The sequence below is a fragment of the Osmerus eperlanus genome, chromosome 5 (assembly GCF_963692335.1).
Source record: "Osmerus eperlanus chromosome 5, fOsmEpe2.1, whole genome shotgun sequence".
NCBI lineage: Eukaryota > Metazoa > Chordata > Actinopteri > Osmeriformes > Osmeridae > Osmerus > Osmerus eperlanus.
Window position 1 is genome coordinate 14430991 of NC_085022.1, and position 18573 is coordinate 14449563.

At 45.5% G+C, this 18573-nt stretch overlaps 3 protein-coding genes across 3 annotated transcripts; all 3 read left to right on the forward strand.

The window, feature by feature from the left end:
* Positions 1-5320: 5320 nt before the first annotated feature.
* Positions 5321-9723, forward strand: klhdc4 (kelch domain containing 4). Its single transcript, XM_062461836.1, has 12 exons — positions 5321-5545; positions 5675-5766; positions 5861-5939; positions 6330-6428; positions 6713-6849; positions 7023-7115; positions 7326-7488; positions 7654-7732; positions 7894-8102; positions 8298-8733; positions 8973-9050; positions 9192-9723. Exons 1-12 carry the CDS (start codon positions 5447-5449, stop codon positions 9362-9364), a joined length of 1737 nt encoding a protein of 578 aa, XP_062317820.1. The 5' UTR covers positions 5321-5446; the 3' UTR covers positions 9365-9723.
* Positions 9724-10121: 398 nt separating this feature from the next.
* On the forward strand, positions 10122-13745 carry LOC134021229 (E3 ubiquitin-protein ligase Hakai). Its single transcript, XM_062461837.1, has 6 exons — positions 10122-10264; positions 10844-11011; positions 11092-11192; positions 11571-11654; positions 11815-11888; positions 12306-13745. Exons 1-6 carry the CDS (start codon positions 10252-10254, stop codon positions 13345-13347), a joined length of 1482 nt encoding a protein of 493 aa, XP_062317821.1. The 5' UTR covers positions 10122-10251; the 3' UTR covers positions 13348-13745.
* A 116-nt stretch (positions 13746-13861) lies between these two features.
* actr6 (actin related protein 6) lies at positions 13862-18155 on the forward strand. Its single transcript, XM_062461839.1, has 11 exons — positions 13862-14059; positions 14191-14308; positions 14423-14491; positions 14760-14883; positions 15009-15144; positions 15243-15299; positions 15458-15556; positions 16059-16137; positions 16255-16426; positions 16569-16707; positions 17082-18155. Exons 1-11 carry the CDS (start codon positions 13992-13994, stop codon positions 17209-17211), a joined length of 1191 nt encoding a protein of 396 aa, XP_062317823.1. The 5' UTR covers positions 13862-13991; the 3' UTR covers positions 17212-18155.
* The last annotated feature ends 418 nt before the right edge of the window (positions 18156-18573 follow it).

Here is an 18573-nt window from a genome sequence, read left to right on the forward strand (position 1 = left end):
GGGGACATGACTCAATACCCGGAGACATTACTCCGCCCCAGAGTAGCGGACGACCACATGCCCCGGATCCCTGCCCAACTCAACTTTTTCCCCCTCAGGGCATTTAGCAGCTTAGTTAGGCATTAGGCTGGTGCAGAATTAACCCTTGTGTTATCTTCGGGTCGTTCTGACCCATCAGTCATTGTGACCCACCGTCGTATTGCGACAACTTTACCGCATACAAAAACAAAGTGAAGCATTTTCTTTTAACCGTTGGGCTGTCTCAGACCCCCCACATTGCGAAGGTTAAAAGAAAATTATTTTTATTTGTTTTTGTATTGGGTAAAATTGGGTAAACACAACGATGGTTCGTTATGAACCTTTGGGTCATGTGACCCGAAGGCAGCACGAGGGTTAAGCAAGACACTGGTTGCTGGGGATGTGAGTTTGTTTATCTGGGTTCTGAATCAGGCGAGTCCAAATCATAGATGGAATCTGAGTTCTGATACAGCCGACACCTGAACATGCATGAGATATGGGTTCTAAACCAGGAGAGACATGAACATGCATGGGATATGGGTTCTAAACCAGGAGAGACATGAACATGCATGGGATATGGGTTCTAAATCAGGAGAGACCACACCATATTTTATAGTGCAAACCTAAACTCACACTCAGAAGACACTGAATCAAGTGATCCAGTGGCCCAACCTTTCAGTAATAGACCTCTTCTTTGGATTCACGCCTGAGATGAACAGGTTTACCCCCATGTCTAGACCACACCTATCAGATGACTTGGCAGAGACTTAAGAATGACTGCACTCAGACCTCCACACTCAGTGTATTCAAATAGCTGTGTATCGTGTGTCATTCGTCCTCACGTCTGCCTTATCTATCCATCAATACCGTATTCACCAGTCAATACATTATCTATCAATCACTGCCTTATCCATCAGTCATACCTTATTTATCAGTCAATACCTTTTCAATATTAGCCTCAACTCTTCTTTTTGCGGTTTTATGTTGTGATATCTTCTACCTGTAAGAAGAATAAAGATGTTATTGATGGTTCCCTTGCAGGTCTCCTTGTGTGCTTCATTGGTGGATGATCCAGATGATCTAGCAGTAGATGTAGGTTGGTTTATTTGTGTGAAAGTGACGTGTTGGCATGGTTGCAATGAATGTTATTTACATTGGGCATGTTTAATGTTAAAGTCTGAAGAACAACTGAGTGACACAGCGCCGGCCGGAGTTGGAGTGGACAGTGAAGGCAGCTGTGATGAGAAGTTGACTTTGATAGCAAGGTTGGTGAGTGGAGGGGGGGACAGTGACAAGGATCAGATCATGAGATATGGATATGTGGGAAAGCAGGATATGAATCAATAAAACCCCACCTGGGAGGAAAACAGAAATCCAATAAGACCGACAATAAATCAGGCAATTGAGGTTGGCCATTCACACTTAATGTGAAATGTGTTGTTGGGGGTGACAGCAGCACAGCCGGTTCTTTACTGACCAAGTTTGAGTTTCCTGGACTAACAAGACGTATATTTCATCTCAGATGTGCCAAGTGCATAATTTTTTGCATTAAGTGCAATTATATGCTAATTCTGATTTAAATACGGACAACATAACCCTAGAAACCTAAACATCTGACACGTAAGACCAAAGAGGAATCCCAGAGTTTGAAAAAAAGTCATAAAACTAACATACAGTAAGAAGAATCTCCAGAATGCGTTGATGATGATAAGCAAAGTGCTTTGTGTGCAGGGACAGAGAGTACAAGCTCTAAATCTAACAGTGAAAAGACAGGACACAGAATTGGGCACATTTTATGTGGCCCCCCGACAGTCTAATTATTTCTCAGACCGGTAATATCCTCCCAGATGGAGCAGGGATGGTCACTAACCTAAATCATGTTGAACACTAACTAGCGTGGCATTATTGCATTCAGGGAATTGTGGCAAGGCAGTGCAGACCTGGAGCAGCATTCACACCCTCCCCACAGCAGGGAATCCACAGTCTGTTCAGGTCTACCAAATATAGTAAACTCAAGGAAATGTTGCAAGTCATTATTACATACTGCTCAGCACCAAGCAGGCCAATGAGAGTGCTGGGGAAGGAAGGTCACAAGCCCCAAGTTGTGAGCACTTGGTGGTGGTGTAACTGTGGCAACCGTTGGGCTGTCTCAGACCCCCCACATTGCAAAGGTTAAAAGAAAATTATTTGTATTTGTTTTTGTATTGGGTAAAATTGGGTAAACACAACGATGGTTCGTTATGAACCTTTGGGTCATGTGACCAGAAGGCAGCACAAGGGTTAAACCAAATGTAAACCTCATAATTTCAACCCAGTTTAAACCTCATAACTTGCCCATCATCTGTTTTCAGTCAGCCTAACCCTGCTTGTAGAAGGAGATAGCGATGGTCAACTTTCTCCATTTTGCTATCGTTGATGGTTCTTGACCTGACCCTCTCCTTCCCTCCCCCCACTCTATAAAGGGGTCAGCCAAACCATCTTATTGTCAAGGTCCAACAGCATGGGCGGCTCAAGGGAGGCGCTAGCAGGTGCTTCAGCACCGCCAAGAAAGCACCCCGATGGCACCCCCATAAATATTGCCCATTTATTAATAGTATTTCTAAATACTATTAATAAATTATATATACAGTATATATATAATATATATAATTGCGCAGCTCCCCCTGTCAATGATCTAGCACCCCCTCAGCACCTGCATAAAAAAAATCTGGCGCCGCCCCTGTCCAACAGTGAAGAGAGCAACAGAACACATCACAAAAAAACGTGTGCATGTACAACCGCAGAACACATTATAAAAGGGTTAGCGGGAAATGGTTGCTCAACTTCCTGTGTGAGAAGTTGAATGTCACCCGATGTGATCCAGGGCGATCCCTAGTGGGTAGTGCCAACAGCTGCAGATGCCTGCCCGGTATCACCATGGAAACACCTGACCTTTCATCTCCCTGTCTTCCTACATTGTGCGTGTGCATGATTTGTGGATGTGTATATGGATGTGTGTGAGTCTGTGCGTCTGTGTTTGGATGTGGAAATGAACCACTACCTGCCTTGTTTCTGGGCAACGGATGAATCGAAAGCCATTTCCTCAGTTTATCAACGCTATACACCCAAATCTTTAAAACCAAACATAGATTATCGCGCTATATCCCTGCTTCATATCCGCCCTAGGCCTCTAGTCACGTCCTCATCAGCATCTTTGGAGAAAGATGCACAAGGCCTGTGTGATCTATTGATTCAGGGTGACTCACACACTGTGTTTAAGGACATTCACCCACAAGAACCCTGTCATTATTTCTCTTTATCTCTCTCTCTCTCTTTTCCTATTCCTCTTTCCCATTTTCTCTCTCTTTTTCTCTCTTTCTCTCGCTCTCTGTCTTTAACTCTCTCCATCTCTTTCTTGCTCTTTTGTCATACAACTCAAAAGAAAATGTGTCTCTGTAAACTGAAACAAGAATTGGTAGAATCCTTGCTGTCTAGCATTATTCATATCAGTATGAGAAAAAAAAGTGAAACATGCATGACAAATATCAAATAACAATCAGACCAATCCCTAGGACTGAATAAACCTGTTGAACTAAAGCTTTTGAACATTGCTAGCGACCCATAACACGCTCTGATCAGACACTATTTCTGTGTCTGTTAGAAGGTGACTGTGTTAGCCGTCAGAGCTGAAGTTGCAGTAGTGGGTGGAGACTGAGAGTAGAAGAGCCCTACAGTCAGGCATGAGAGACTCTCGTGATGAAGAGTGTGACTGCTATGACCCCCTCTAGTCAAAGATTTACACAGAACAACACACATACACTCACACATAAACACACACAGGCATGCACATACACACACACACACACTCACTCACCCGGCACAAACACTCCTACAGATATCTTACAATGCTTTCCTCAGAGAGAAAGGTTAGGAATCAGGAGTGAGGAGGGCAGCGCAGTCATGTGTTTGGGCTCTAGAGGCAGTGAGAGCACAACTCTGACTTTTATAAATATCACAAAACGCTCACAGCTAGTCTGGGATCAAGGATGTGGCCTATCATGTTCAAATGCATTCATTCACTTACTTTTCGTGTCTAAATAGCGTCTTTTTTAATCCTCTGAAGAATTCTCAGAGGGATAGAGCATTTATTTATATATATATTTAATTATGCTATATACTTTGTGTGCCTCAGGTCTTTTGGCACATGTACCATATTGTGGCTGATTAAAGTGAAAATGTACAGAAGGCACACACACATACACAGATGTCAGGGGTGATGGATGGAAGGTGCAGAGGTCTAATGAGAACATTTCTGCAGCAAGATTCTGATCATTATAATATCCGCCTCGTTTCAGTGTGTGTGTGTGTTTGTATGTGTGTAGGTGTGTGTGTGTGTGTGTGTGTGTGTGAGAGAGAGAGAGACAGAGAGTGGGAGTGTCCATTCCTATTAAGAGCTTTACTGAGCAGATACGTACATGGAAAATATGAGTTACATGGCTTGGGGACACTGTTGTGTTTGACTGGGTTGAAGGTTGATGGTCAGACATTCTCCTTCATGGCCTTTACATTGGAGTCCTGTCAGCTACGCTTGGATTTACCCTGACCCTGGTGGGGTTCCACCGCTGTGGTCAGTCAGGTGAAGTCGTGAAGGACTGTGAAGTTCAGTCGACATTCATTACAAGACCATGACACCAGTCAGCTTCACCATGTGAGGTGCGAGACCCCCCCCCCCCCCCCCCCCCACACACACACACACACACCTGACGTCCCAGATTTCTCAGAACAACCCTGTGAGGTTCCAGGTAGGGGGGTAATAAGATGTTCCCTAATAGCAGGGCAGGCTGCCCCCATCACCAAACCTCTCCCCCAGTCACCATGGCTCCTAATTAGAGCGAGGGTGCGACTGCCACACATGCCACCTGACACTGCGCACTGTCAGAGGATTTCCAGAGAACAGATACTTCCCTCACAAGTTCTCCCCTTTGAGACATTCCACACACCCTGGAGGAATATTGAGACTGCATGAGTGACGGACGCTGTTGACCTGAACCACGACTCAAGTGTGGACCAGATACCTGTGGCTGTAGAGACCTGCAGCCTAAGCACTTTGTATTGCCCTATTTCAATCATTAGATATTGAATATGGACGTTTCTGTATGTCTTCTAACAGCTGTCTGTGAAATAAAAAATTAAGCGACACGATTTCGTTTGTTAAGACTAATTTAATGGCCTTTCGTTGATTGTTTATAATATTTTTGTAAGACACCCTGTCCTAGAGATGGCGCTGTTGTATTTTGTGTACACGCGAAGACGAGCAGGACTTTCACTGCACGTTGGTTGTTGATACTATGGCAGTGAAAATACATGTGCGGTGTATTTAGCATTTTTCCATGTGGTTCTGAATATTACAAGCTTTAGATAAAAGCGCCTGTAGAACAACGCTGCCAACATGGGCAAAAAGAGCAAAAATGAAAAAAAAGTAAAGGGGGCAGTGAAGACCGCTTCGAAAATGGAAAAGAAGGTTACCAAGAGATCAAAACGAGAGGAGGTAGGCGAGCTACCTACACCTGTGTTCCACCCTCTCTTAAATTTCTTACTCGTGTTTATCTGTGATTAAATGACACGTCTGTCTAGGCTGGGTCTAATATACGTCTCCTCCCTCACTGCCGACTGACAGGAGGACCTGGAAGCGCTCATAGCTGAGTTTCAGACCCTGGATGCCAAGAAGACCCAGGTGGTAGAGACGTCCTGCCCACCACCCTCTCCCAGGTAACACCCCCAGTCCACCCCTTACCTCCAAGTAACAGCCAGTGGTTGTTGTTGAGTCAGGGGCCAGGGTTAACTGTGTGCCCTCACCCTCCAGATTGAACTCCTCTCTCTCTGCTCACCCTGACAAGGACGAACTCATTCTGTTTGGAGGAGAGTTCTTCAATGGGAAGAAGGTGAGTCTCGTAAACCATACTTCCTGTCCTGTACCACATACTTCCTGTTCTGTACCACAAACCTGTTTCTTTTCTGTACCACAAACAGCCTGTCCTATCCTCTTCTCAATAAGGCCAGATGTGTATTCTGTACACCTGCCCTATGCTGCCCTATTATTGCACTATGCTGCCCTATTTTAGATATTTTTTTGTAAAATGTCATATCTTACATATTGTTTAGTGTCAGACTTTTTTATTTATTTATACATTCTACTTTTTAAATTAAGATCCGTATATGTTTATATTATGCACCTTCCTGCCACAGTAAATTATGTGTTTGTGTAAACTTACTGTAAATGAACCACTGACCCCTGGCCTCTTCCCCTTCTCCCTCGCTCTCTGTCTCTCTAGACATATCTGTATAATGACCTCTTCTTCTACAACATCAAGAAGAACACCTGGGTGAAGTCAGACATCCCCAACCCCCCGCCTCGACGCTGCGCCCACCAGGTAACCTCCCACACCTCGCCCTCCCTCCCTCTCTTTCCATCCAACCGCCCCTCTTTTCCCCTTGTCTCATCCTACAGCTGCTTGCAGTCACGCTTGAGCTGTTTTACGGTTCTTACCGTGTTCATGGAAGCGTGATTCTATCGGGGTTCAGTGTTCCTTTTTGAACAGCAGAGGGCATCCTCTGCCCAAGCACAGCTCAAAAGAGATTGTGGAGTTTTCATAGATACTATAGATACAGACTGTTGTCCCCGCCCCACCCCACCCCTCCCCTCTCCCTCCCCCAGGCGGTGGTGGTCCCTCAGGGAGGGGGGCAGCTGTGGGTGTTCGGGGGGGAGTTTGCCTCTCCGGACGGGGAGCAGTTCTACCACTATAAAGACCTTTGGGTGCTGCACCTGGCCACACACACCTGGGAGCTCATCAAGTGAGTGGACAGGTGACACACACACACACACACACAGGTGACACACACATACATACATTTGGTAGATACACACATACAGGTGATGCATACATGCAGGTGATGAACACACAGGTGACTGATAGATTGACCGAGTGATGGAGCCGCACGCGTGTGTGCGTGTGTGTGTGTCCCAGGGCTCCAGGAGCTCCGACAGGGAGGAGTGGTCACAGGATGGTCCTCAGTAAGAGACAGCTGCTGGTCTTTGGAGGATTCCACGAGAGTGCCAGGTGAGGACTCCTGTACACAGGACTGCTTCACATACATACCAGGCTTATTTATATACTGTATTTCTATGTGTTTATACATGACTCCCCCCGCCCTCCCCCTCTTCTCTTCCCCTCCTATTCCTCCTCTTCCCCCGCACTCCCCCTCCTCCTCTCCCCTCCTTCTCCTCATCGTCCCCCCTCCTCACTCCACCTCCTCTTCCTCTTCTCCAGGGACTTCATCTACTACAACGATGTCTACTCCTTCAGCCTGGACTCCTTCACCTGGTCCCGCCTCGCACCCTCAGGCTCCGCCCCCTCCCCGCGCTCTGCCTGCCAGATGACCTCCACCCCCGACGGCTCCGGCGTCATCATCTACGGGGGATACTCTAAAGTGGTGTGTTTTTTTGTTTTGTTTTTAAGTGTGTGTGGAGTGGGCTTTTATTGTGTGGGGCTGTTATACATGTGGGTAGTGGGATTAATTGTGTGCGTGTGTGTAAGCCTTTTCCTTTTTTCTGCCTGTATTGTTGTAATACCGCTTTCTCTGGTGTTTGTGTTACAGAGGGCTAAGAAGGACGTCGACAAGGGCACCATCCACTCTGACATGTTTCTGCTGAAAAGAGAGGGCAAGGAGGACCAAGGTACTAGCACCCACTCGTCCTGCACACACACACACACACACACACACACACACACACACACGCACCCTTCTCCTCCACACACATACACATCACTGTGTGTATATTTCTTTCCCCTTTCTCTCGCTCCACCTCCTACATGTCCATCCTGCCACCCCCCTCAGAGAAGTGGTCTTGGTCCAGGGTAAGCCCCTCTGGCTCCAAGCCACCCCCCAGGTCAGGATTCTCCCTGGCGGTGGGTCTGGGAGGGCGGGCAGTACTGTTTGGGGGCGTGTGTGACGAGGAGGAGGAGGAGACGCTGGAAGGTGACTTCTATAACGACCTCTACCTGTACGACATCAACAAGAACCGCTGGTTCCCTGCTCAGCTCAAGGTACCAGCTCCATCTGCAGCCTCATCACCTTGAGGCTAACATGGTAACACGTGGACTTTCTGTTGAGTAGGTGTACAAACGTCACTGAAGGGCTTTTCCTTTTTTTACCTGTCTTATCTTTATCCCTGCCTGCCTGCCTCCCTGTCTGTCTATAACTCTTCCTGCCTGTACGTATCTCTGCTTCTCTGTCTCCAGGGAGGGAAGTCAGAGAAGAAGAAACGGCGTCGGGGGAAGAAAGGCGGGGCTGAGGGGACGGGGCCAGACGAGGGAGCGGGGCCAGACGAGGGCGAGGGATCTTCAGCTCAAGGGCCGGTGGAGGTCGTCAAGGAGATCGTCACGGAGGACGGGACGGTGATGACCATCAAAGAGGTGATCCCTGGGACACGGATGGAGGAAGCGAGCGAAGAAGAAGAGGAGGATGATGATGATGATGATGATGAGGAAGGTGCAACAGCAGCGTTGGTGGAGCCGTGCTCCCGGTCCAGTGCCATGGCAACAGTGAAGTATGGGAAGCTGTACCTGTACGGGGGGATGTTTGAGGTGGGAGATCGACAGTTCACCCTGAACGACCTCTACTGTCTGGACATGCACAAGATGGAGCAGTGGGAGGTTCTCGTCAACATGGACCCCAGTGAGTAGAGTACCTGCCTGCAATCACAGACTACCCTAAAATCACCGACCCTGAAATCACTGACCTGACTCGGTAATTACAGCCCCTGAAATCACTGCCCTGACCCTGAAATCCCTGACCGTAGGAATAATAGATCCTGGAATCACTGACCTGTCTGACCATGGTAGTGAGCTTCGAGGCTTGGTTTTATCAAGTGATCAAATTAATCTGACCCACAATACACCTCTCTTCCCCTGCAGAGACTCAGGAGTGGCTGGATGAGTCTGGGTCGGAGGAGGAAGACGAGGAGGAAGAGGAGGATGAAGATGAGGAAGATGGTAAGCTGTCTACTTGTGTCTGTTTACTGAGTGTCTCAGAGAATTCCTGCCGACTGCACCAAATGTGTGTGTGCATCTGTGAATGTCTTTGTGTGTGTGTCTCTATCGTTCTAATAGGCTGTGTGTGTGTGTGTGTTCCAGAGGAGGACCACCCCCCTGTGCAGCCGCCGGAATCTCTGTCAGAGTACCAGACCCGGACAGAGCAATATTGGTTGGATCTGGCCTGGACCAACATGGGCCCAGAGGCCAAAGACAACAAGGTCCACAAGGTGGCCCTCGCCATGGCAAAAGTATTCTATGAGGACCAGCAATGACAATGTATATGTGTGTGTGTGTGCATGTATGGGATTATGAGTGTGTGTCTTTTTGTGCAAGTGTATGAATACAGCAGTATACATACAGTGATGTATATGAAAGTTAAACAGTTTAGTATTCATTAGTCTGTTTCCCCTCAGCCTTATCCATATCCTCTTCCTCTGTGTGTTGGTTTAAAACCCCAGTCACTCAGGGTAATTTCAGCACTACTGATGTTTATGGGATTGTTTGTAGTTTCATAACTTCAGAGAAAATTTAAAGAGCCTGTCATTATTCTTTCCCTTTTGGATGACTCCCCAATGTTTTACAACTATATTTTGCAAGCATGGTTTCTCATTAAACATCTTTAAACACCTGATTTCCACTAATCCTCGCTGTTTAAGGGATGTTAACTGGTGAAAGTTCTGGATCAAGTAGTGGCCCTCACACTACCTTGGTTGGTTTCCTGCTGCATTTCAGTAGTTTATATGGCTCCCTTACTTTCATTTGAGACCTGGACCAGCGGAATCATCCATATGCAAGAATGCTAGAAGCAAATGTATTGCGTGGAGAGGAGAGACACAAGGATTTTTTTGTGTGTATATGTTCTTTGAGTACCAAACTCGTCGTCACTAGGCACAGTCGTATTCAAATCAAATTAACTACCTGCTCCTAATGCTAAAATCCCATTCATTTTTCCAATATGTATTTAGAAAAACCGCTCAAAAATATTTTCTTTGGCTATATTATACGTTTTGTTGTAGAAGTCATCTTCTTTAAGTAGTTTGGGGCATTATAGTTTTTGGAAGGATATTGGATCACAATGTGACGACAGACTTCTGTATATTTGGTGTACACTCCCACCTGTCACTGTGTCTGACTGAACATTACACATTTGCCCATCACCATGGACCAAAGTGGTAGGGCTCTCACTTATGTGCATTTTTACGTAGCTTTTTGTTTTCGGAAATAGTCTGTTATTTCCATGATGTAAACCGAATGCTTAAATTTTGACCTGCTGTGATGTGCTGTTTATCAGCTGTGATAGAATTGAACGCAAGCATGACGTTTAGGTTGCGGCCTTGCCTGCTGCTAGCTAAATACCTCGATTAGTCGTGTAGAGCTATGTAGTTAGCTAGCGTAGCTATTTAGGTTGTGAGAAGGATGTCATAATATATGTAGCTAACAATTCTTGTATAAAAACCTAACAACAGCTTGTGAGAACTATGGCTAGCTGCCACGTTTGCTAGGTTATGTTTAGCTTGAGGCTAGGTTGTTAGCTAACTAGCTAAACAGCAGCAGCAGCGTCAAGTGCATTACAACAGTTAGATGAGTAGCAAGCTAGCAAACTACCTGCTACAGGAAGCTAACGTTACTATAGCTAATCACAGAATTATCAAGTGTTGACACTACACCGAAATATATAGAAATAATAAAACAAGACAATACAGCCAACATAGTGTAGACTATCAAAAATAATGACAGCTTTTTCTTCACAGACAATGACATGCAAGGCACTGATGGTCCAGGGATTCTTGGGGGTCCGGATGTCCGGAGACGGATTCCTATCAAGCTGATATCGAAACAAGCTGTCCGGAGCAAGCCCGTCACCCGCTCCCAGAGACCTGCCAGCCGGTTACCCTCCAAAATCCAGCCTGGAGAGGATGGTAAACAAACACTTTTAGTTTTAAAAATGTACCATTTATAAAGCTTAAAAACAAAACATGAACAACAGCCTGTTTTCTAGATGAGTTTGCCTTCAAGCTGGAAGAGAGGTTTGAGTGCAAGTCCGGAGATGCTTTTGGGAGCCAGAGACGGTTTCCACAGCCTATGTTCTGGGACTACAAGGTAATACTCTTCTAAATCTCACCCTGCCAGTGCTTCTAAGGTCCAACCCTCAGTATAAACACTACCTGCACCATAGAATCGATAGCTTTGTGGTGGTGTAGCAGGGTAAAGCAGTTTTGAGAGAATGTGGTCACGTGTTATGAAATTAGAGAAACTATTAAAAGATTAAACCGCTTGTCAATGAGCCTAGTCAAGATTCAAGTTTTCTAAATACTTCCTTTGTGCCCTACTATACTCTAATTTCATGTAAACCTCACACAGAGCCCTATACTTTGTATGTCTCTAACCCATTGATTGACAATATTTTGCATGCTGTGCATTTTTCATGCATTCTATTATCCAAATATATTCCAATCAGTTTGACTTGTTTCCATGCAGCTCAATCTACTCGGTGAGAAGGATGAGACACCAGTTCATTTCTGCGACAAGTGTGGCCTACCTATAAAAGTCTATGGACGCATGGTGAGAAATGGTCCATGTGGATGTCATATCACATACTTATACTAGTAATAATTACACATACATTACTTTAAAACCAAATAATAGAGGTCAACTGTTCACTGTAACTTGAAATAAATAATAAAGCTTGCAATGAGATATAACTCTTAACACCCTGCTCCAGATTCCATGCAAGCACGTATTTTGCCACGACTGTGCTGTGCTCCACGAGAAGAAGATGGACAAAATGTGCCCAGGGTAAATAAAACCTTTTCTACATTTCTATGAATACCTGATAAGTAGTCTTCCAAGTAGCTGCTTCTGTCAGCCTAGTATATGTCACATTGTTACTTACAATCTGTATTTTGAGTCCCTAGAAGTCAATTAGGATAGAGCAGACGCTCTCTAAATGACTAAATGTAATTAAATGGCCTTATTTCCTATCAACTGCAGTTGATAGTTAATGCTTTTGTTTTGTCCGCTTGTTTTTCAAATCAAGCTGTGCATGCAGTAGCAACCGGAGTTGGGTCAGTCCTAAACTTTTGTGTGTGTGTGTGCGCCCCTGCCTGTGTGGGTGGGCATCTTTGGTCTATGGACTACAGTATGCCTTTCCTATTGTTGATGCATTGTGTATGTTCCCGGCTCCACTACCATTTCTAAACCCCTTAAGCTCAGTCTGACCCTATACAGCTGCACAGACGCCGTCCAGCGCATTGAGCAGTGCCTGCGAGGCTCCCTCTACATGTGCAGCATCGTCCAGGGCTGCAAGCGCACCTACCTGTCCCAGAGGGACCTGCAGGCCCACATCAACCATCGCCACATGAAAGCAGCCAAGTCTGGAGGTGGAGGAGGGGGCCACCCCAGGCCAGAGTCGTTGCACCCACCCCCGGCGTCCTCCGACCCTCAGGACCGCTTTCGCTTGCTCCCGCCCCCGCACCTGGCCAAGCCGCACCCTCTCATCCCCCCTCCGCTGCAGGGCCACGATCCTTTTGGCCAGCCTCCTCCCGTGTCGCCTTCCACCCCGTCCTCCTCTGAGCTGGGCCCTGGCGGCCCCCCGCGACCCCCGCTAGGCCAGGAGACCTTCCGCATCTCCACAGTGTCCACGCGCAAGCATAGCAACCTCATCACCGTGCCCATCCAGGACGACTCTGGGAGCCCCGCCCCTTCACGTGAGCCCCTCCCCCAGCAAGCTCAAGGACCGCCCCCTCCCCACCATCACCAAGGAGACTACCCAAGCCAGCCACACCCCCACCACATGATGGCCCCGCCTCAGCCTCAGCATTATGGCCCGCCCCCTCCGCCCCCTCCTCCTCTAAGCCATCCCATGCAGCACCCCTCCCAAGGCCCTGGGACACCACATATGGTCTACAGTCAGGCCCCACCAATGACATCCGGCCCCCCACCCCTCACCCCGCCCCCGGGCCACATCATGAACCAGATGCCCCCCTTCATGAATCATCCACCCCCCCCAGGTCCATTGCCACAGCATGGGGGGCCCCCTCCAGTCAACGGCCCCCCTCCACACCACTACAACCCCAGCTCCATGCAGCAGGACCAAGGCACTCTCAGCCCACCCTTCAACCAACCAGGGGGACTGAGTCCAGGGATGTGGCCGGCCCCCAGGGGCCCGCCTCGCATGCAGGGACCCCCACCCCAGGGCCAGATGCCCGGCCCCCACCACCCAGACCAGTCTCGCTACAGGCCATATTACCAGTAACAAAACCAATGTTGGTCGCTTTACAATGATGATTAATAACAGACTTTATTAGGGGTTAACAAATCTAGCTTGTTCGTTTGAAAAATTGAATTTGAGTGCGGTCATTTGTGGTAGTTTATCATTGCCAAAGACTTGCAATTGCAAATGTTTTGCACCTTAGTGTACAAACGGCACCCTTCATGAATTGAGCAATGGATGAATCATGTGAATACAAATGTGTTTCCACCCCATATTATTTTGTCTTTGGAGCATTGTGATTTGGCTGAAATAGACAGTATTTTGTTGGTAAAACCATAATGCTGTGTAACAGCATGTGAAATACAAAGAGCTCCATTATATTGATCGAAGTCACTATGTAAATTCAATATAAATATTTTTATAATAAAATTAAACTCAAACCCGTTGTCATGTATTTATGGTGAAAATGGCTTGCTTTCGTAAGACTAGGAAATAACTGGACGACCTGTGTTTCACTTAGGCTGATTTATTTCGAAGGACTTCAATTGTGGCATTTGATTGGTTTAGAAGGAGGCGCAGACAAACGCTTCATGTGCAAATACATTGCGCCTACTTGTATGAGGGAATAAAATACAGCACCTTTAAATAGTCGTCAGATAAACGACTCAAATATATTACAGTACAGTATGACCACGTTAGTTCTTGACAATGGAGCTTATACCGCTAAGATTGGATATAATCACGAAAAAATCAGGTAAATGCTATCTAGCTTGCTAGCTAACGCGTTAGCTAGCTAGCTACGCACCACCACTCGCCAACACATATTGGGTCATAATTATTTAAAAACAAAAGACTGATGTATTTTCTTTCTTACTTTAATAACAGCGTCATCCCAAATTGTCAGTTCCGCTCCAAGACGTCAAGACTGAAGACTTTTACTGCCAACCAACTGGATGAAATAAAGGACCCGTCGGGACTTTTCTACATTCTACCTTTCCAGAAAGTAAGCTAAGCATCTTAACATCACCTGTCCCAACATGATTCTGGCTGCATGTTTGTAATATAAAAGCGTTTTGGTTTAATTCAAGGATGAATGAACGATGTTTGTCAATTATAGGGTTACCTTGTCAACTGGGATGTCCAGAGAAAAGTATGGGACCATCTATTCGGAAAAGAAATGTTCAAGGTGGTAATTCTCTTTTTAAAACAGTGCATAGTCCCATTTCATCCGTTTTTTTTTCTATTTTCTATGATACTCTTAATATCTTCAACTGGAATTTCTACATGTATAAAAGCACCTACTAAAATTGGTGGAGTCCTGAAAGAATAATTAAGGTTCCAAACAGCACCCCACATTCTAACAGCTTTGCTTTCTCACTGTTGAACACTTTACATTGCTATTGCCAGGTGGGAATGGGCTACCTCGCTTATTGTAAATACCTGTTCTGTTTCAGGTGGACTTTGCAGATACCAGTATAGTGATCACAGAGCCCTACTTCAACTTTACCTCTATCCAGGAATCTATGAACGAGATCCTATTTGAGGAGTACCAGTTCCAAGCAGCACTGAGAATCAATGGTGAATTGTTTCGAGTGAAGCGACACTGGAGCTCTGCAATGGCTTCATGTATTTTCAGAATTAGCATTATCGTTTAGTGTCGTTTAGAAGCAGACGTTTGACCTGGCTTGTTCTGTGTGTTCCAGCGGGGTCTCTGAGCGCGCACCACTACTTCCAGCAGAACAGCCCGGAGCTGTGCTGCATCGTGGTAGACAGTGGCTTCTCCTTCACACACATCGTCCCTTACTGCCGGGGGAAGAAAATGAAGGACGGAATATGCCGGTTTGTCAGCACACTTTAAAAAGAGCGAGGGGGGTTCCAAGAGGATGGTACTCGATAACAGTTTGCCCCTAAGTTTCATTTTGTGTTTTGGTTCTTAGGATCAACGTAGGAGGAAAGCTACTGACAAATCATTTAAAGGAAATTATCTCATATAGGTGAGTAATGTTACTTGATGACAAGTCTACGTTAACTGTAGGATGTTCAGTAGTTTCCCTGCGTTGGAATTCCAGTATTGAGTTAAGTACACATACTTAATAAGATGCAATTGCCTGTACTTGTTGATGTGAGTGGAGTCCAACTTGCTTCCTCACAGACAGCTTCATGTCATGGACGAGACGCATGTTCTTAACCAAGTGAAGGAGGATGTGTGCTATGTTTCCCAGGACTTCTACAAAGACATGGAGATAGCCCAGTAAGTAGATTCTCACATTTACATTTAGTCATTTAGCAGACGCTCTTATCCAGAGCGACTTACAGTAAGTACAGGGACATTCTCCCCGAGGCAAGTAGGGTGAAGTGCCTTGCCCAAGGACACAACGTCATTTGGCACGGCCGGGAATCGAACTAGCAACCTTCAGATTACTAGCCCGCTTCCCTCACCGCTCAGCCACCTGACGCCCCATTCTTACTGATTCTTACTGTATTGGGGTCTCTCCTTGTATCATCTAATCTGGACACTATCCAGATTTGTGATAGTTGACATGATGTTATCGTTGTTTCTGGTTAAAATACAAACCGTTCCTCGGCACTAAGCACTGAAAAATCGGTTCGGTATGTGCACTCGGGGTCCTTGATTATCTGCCGTACGTACTGTATGCACTATATACACTATTTGTACACCACTTTGGATAAGTGCTTTATGAAAGAAATGTAATAGAAGGATTGTCAACGTTGACGTTCCCTGTGTTTACCAGGTTGAAAGGGGAGGACAACACTGTGATGAGAGACTACGTACTACCAGACTTCAGCTCCATTAAAAAGGGCTTTTGCAAGGCAAGGACACACCTTCACTTATAAGCCCGCCTCTGCGCTCTCCTCTTTCCACTGTCGCCCGCCAGTCAAACGGCTGCTTGTGTTTACCATCCGTGCTGCCTTTCTGACGTTTTCCAGCCCAGAGAAGAGATGAACTTCACAGGCAAGTACAAAACGGGGGAGCAGATCCTGCGCTTGTCCAACGAGCGCTTTGCTGTGCCCGAGATGCTCCTCCACCCCTCGGACATCGGCATCCAGGAGATGGGCATCCCCGAAGCTCTGGTCAACTCTATCAACAGCCTGCCAGAAGGTAGGAGAGGGGGAGAGAGAGGGGAGAGAGAGAGGGGAGAGGGAGGGAGAGAGATAAAAAGCAACGACTGTCTGCGATCTCAGTGCGTGTTGTGAGTATTGATAGAGGAACGCTCCTGTTCTTCTCCCGTCGTGCTTGTCAGAGATGCAGCCTCATTTCTATAAGAACATCATCCTGACGGGAGGCAACACGCTGTTCCCGGGGTTCAGGGACCGGGTGTACCAGGAGGTCCGCTCGCTGGCCCCTGCAGACTTCCACGTGTCTGTGGTTCAGCCCCCAAAGTGAGTACGACTGCAGACTGTGTGATGGCAGAGGACAGACATATAAGGTGGCATGTCCACAGTACACAACACAGACAGACATAATGAAAGTACTCAATCTTCCGATCATCACTAAACCACTAGCTAAAACAAAGAGCGTCTGATAAATGACTACATGTAAATGTAAAGAGCCAAGAGCAGAAGAACATTTTTTAAATACTGTGGTATGAAGATAATTAGAGAAGTCACTAGGAACTTAAGTACTAACTCGTTTTTTCCTAAATATGTTATATCATCCTAGTCTCATTATAGTCTGTAACTATAAGTAAAAAAACAATGGCACTGACACAAATGAATTGCCACAGATTACTAATGATCTTTGTTTTCTTACCCAGTCCAATATCTTACCCGTGGGAAGGAGGAAAGATTTTAGCGGACAACCCTGACTTTGACGAGATGGTGGTCACTCGAGACGACTATGAGGAAAATGGACATTTCATCTGCGAAGAAAAATTTGATATCTAATGAACTTTTAATCGATTTTGGTTAAACAGTACACACTACAGGTACTCAGTTGAGGTCTGAACTATGTACTAACACACAAGAAACTACAATGAAACTATTTACTATTCCACCCCTCAGTTTGCTGGCAAACTGAGAGGATGCAGGACCATTACAGAACCACACAAATAACAGTCCATGGCTCACCCATGAAATGCATTTACATTAAGTGTAAAAAAATAGTTGTATTGTCTGTGAAATAAATTTGGACTCACCTTTGTTACAAATAGTATATGCATGTTTACCTTTTGAAGCAATGATCAGATGCTTGATTCAATTCCAAATGTTGACATAATTATGTTCACCAATACCAGTCGTTTTGGACAGGGCCTCTTTGGTGCAAATTTATGGAAGGGAAGTTTTGAAAGTACGCTAGAGAGAACACCAATCAGTGGTTCTTAATTGAATGTGCAACAAGAGACTCTTATCACAGTCTTGGTTTTTCAGTATTGCGCACGTTAACGAAAGGCTGACATTTATATGTATTTACAAGTGAGCAGTAGTAACACTCATTATCAAGTAGCCTTAGACATTATTTACTGCCACTGCAGTAAAAAAAAATTGAAAGGCCAAATCTAAGGTGCCCAATACTGCCCTCCTCCCCCCTAGAGTCTGTTGCATGTGCCTCACAAAAATATGTAAACATCTGCTGAATACATAACACCAGAAAATGTATTTACACAGTGTTGCACAATATGTGTCCTTGGTATGTTTCGAAATGAATTAAATGTGGTGTAGAGCTTGTTTTTATAGCTTTTATAGCTTTTTTTCTTTGTAGACCATGCTCTGTACTACACTATACTATAATGATTCATCCCTGTACACAAAGTTACAGCTGACAACTTCATGTTTGTCATATCTGCTGTAAGGGAGGCTGCAGTTTCATAGAAAAGGGTATGCAATGATGTGGCTGTGATGCTGACACATTTTCACAGTCAGAATTCATTTCGGTGCCCTTTTCCATTGATGACACTCTATTCAAGGTCTCAGAAGCACAATGGAATAATGAGCCACTGTACATTGGTCTGGGAAAATTACTGTTGAGGTAGATCTATAAATGGAGGACAGAAAAGGCAAAAATCAGTTTCGACATAATAAATTGCTACTGGAAAGTCTATGCAAATATCTTATTGAAGTTGAAATCTAAATTAATCATTCTTCCTGTGTGTAGACAAAGTTCAAATTAAGCCACTGAATGGATGTATATAGGATTACAGCTGCTATGCAGTCTTATCCATTTGGCCCTTTCTCTTTCATTTGAATCATATGAATAATTGAGTCATACTGCTGTCTCCATTTGTTCAGCAGCAGCAGCTTGGCTGTGTG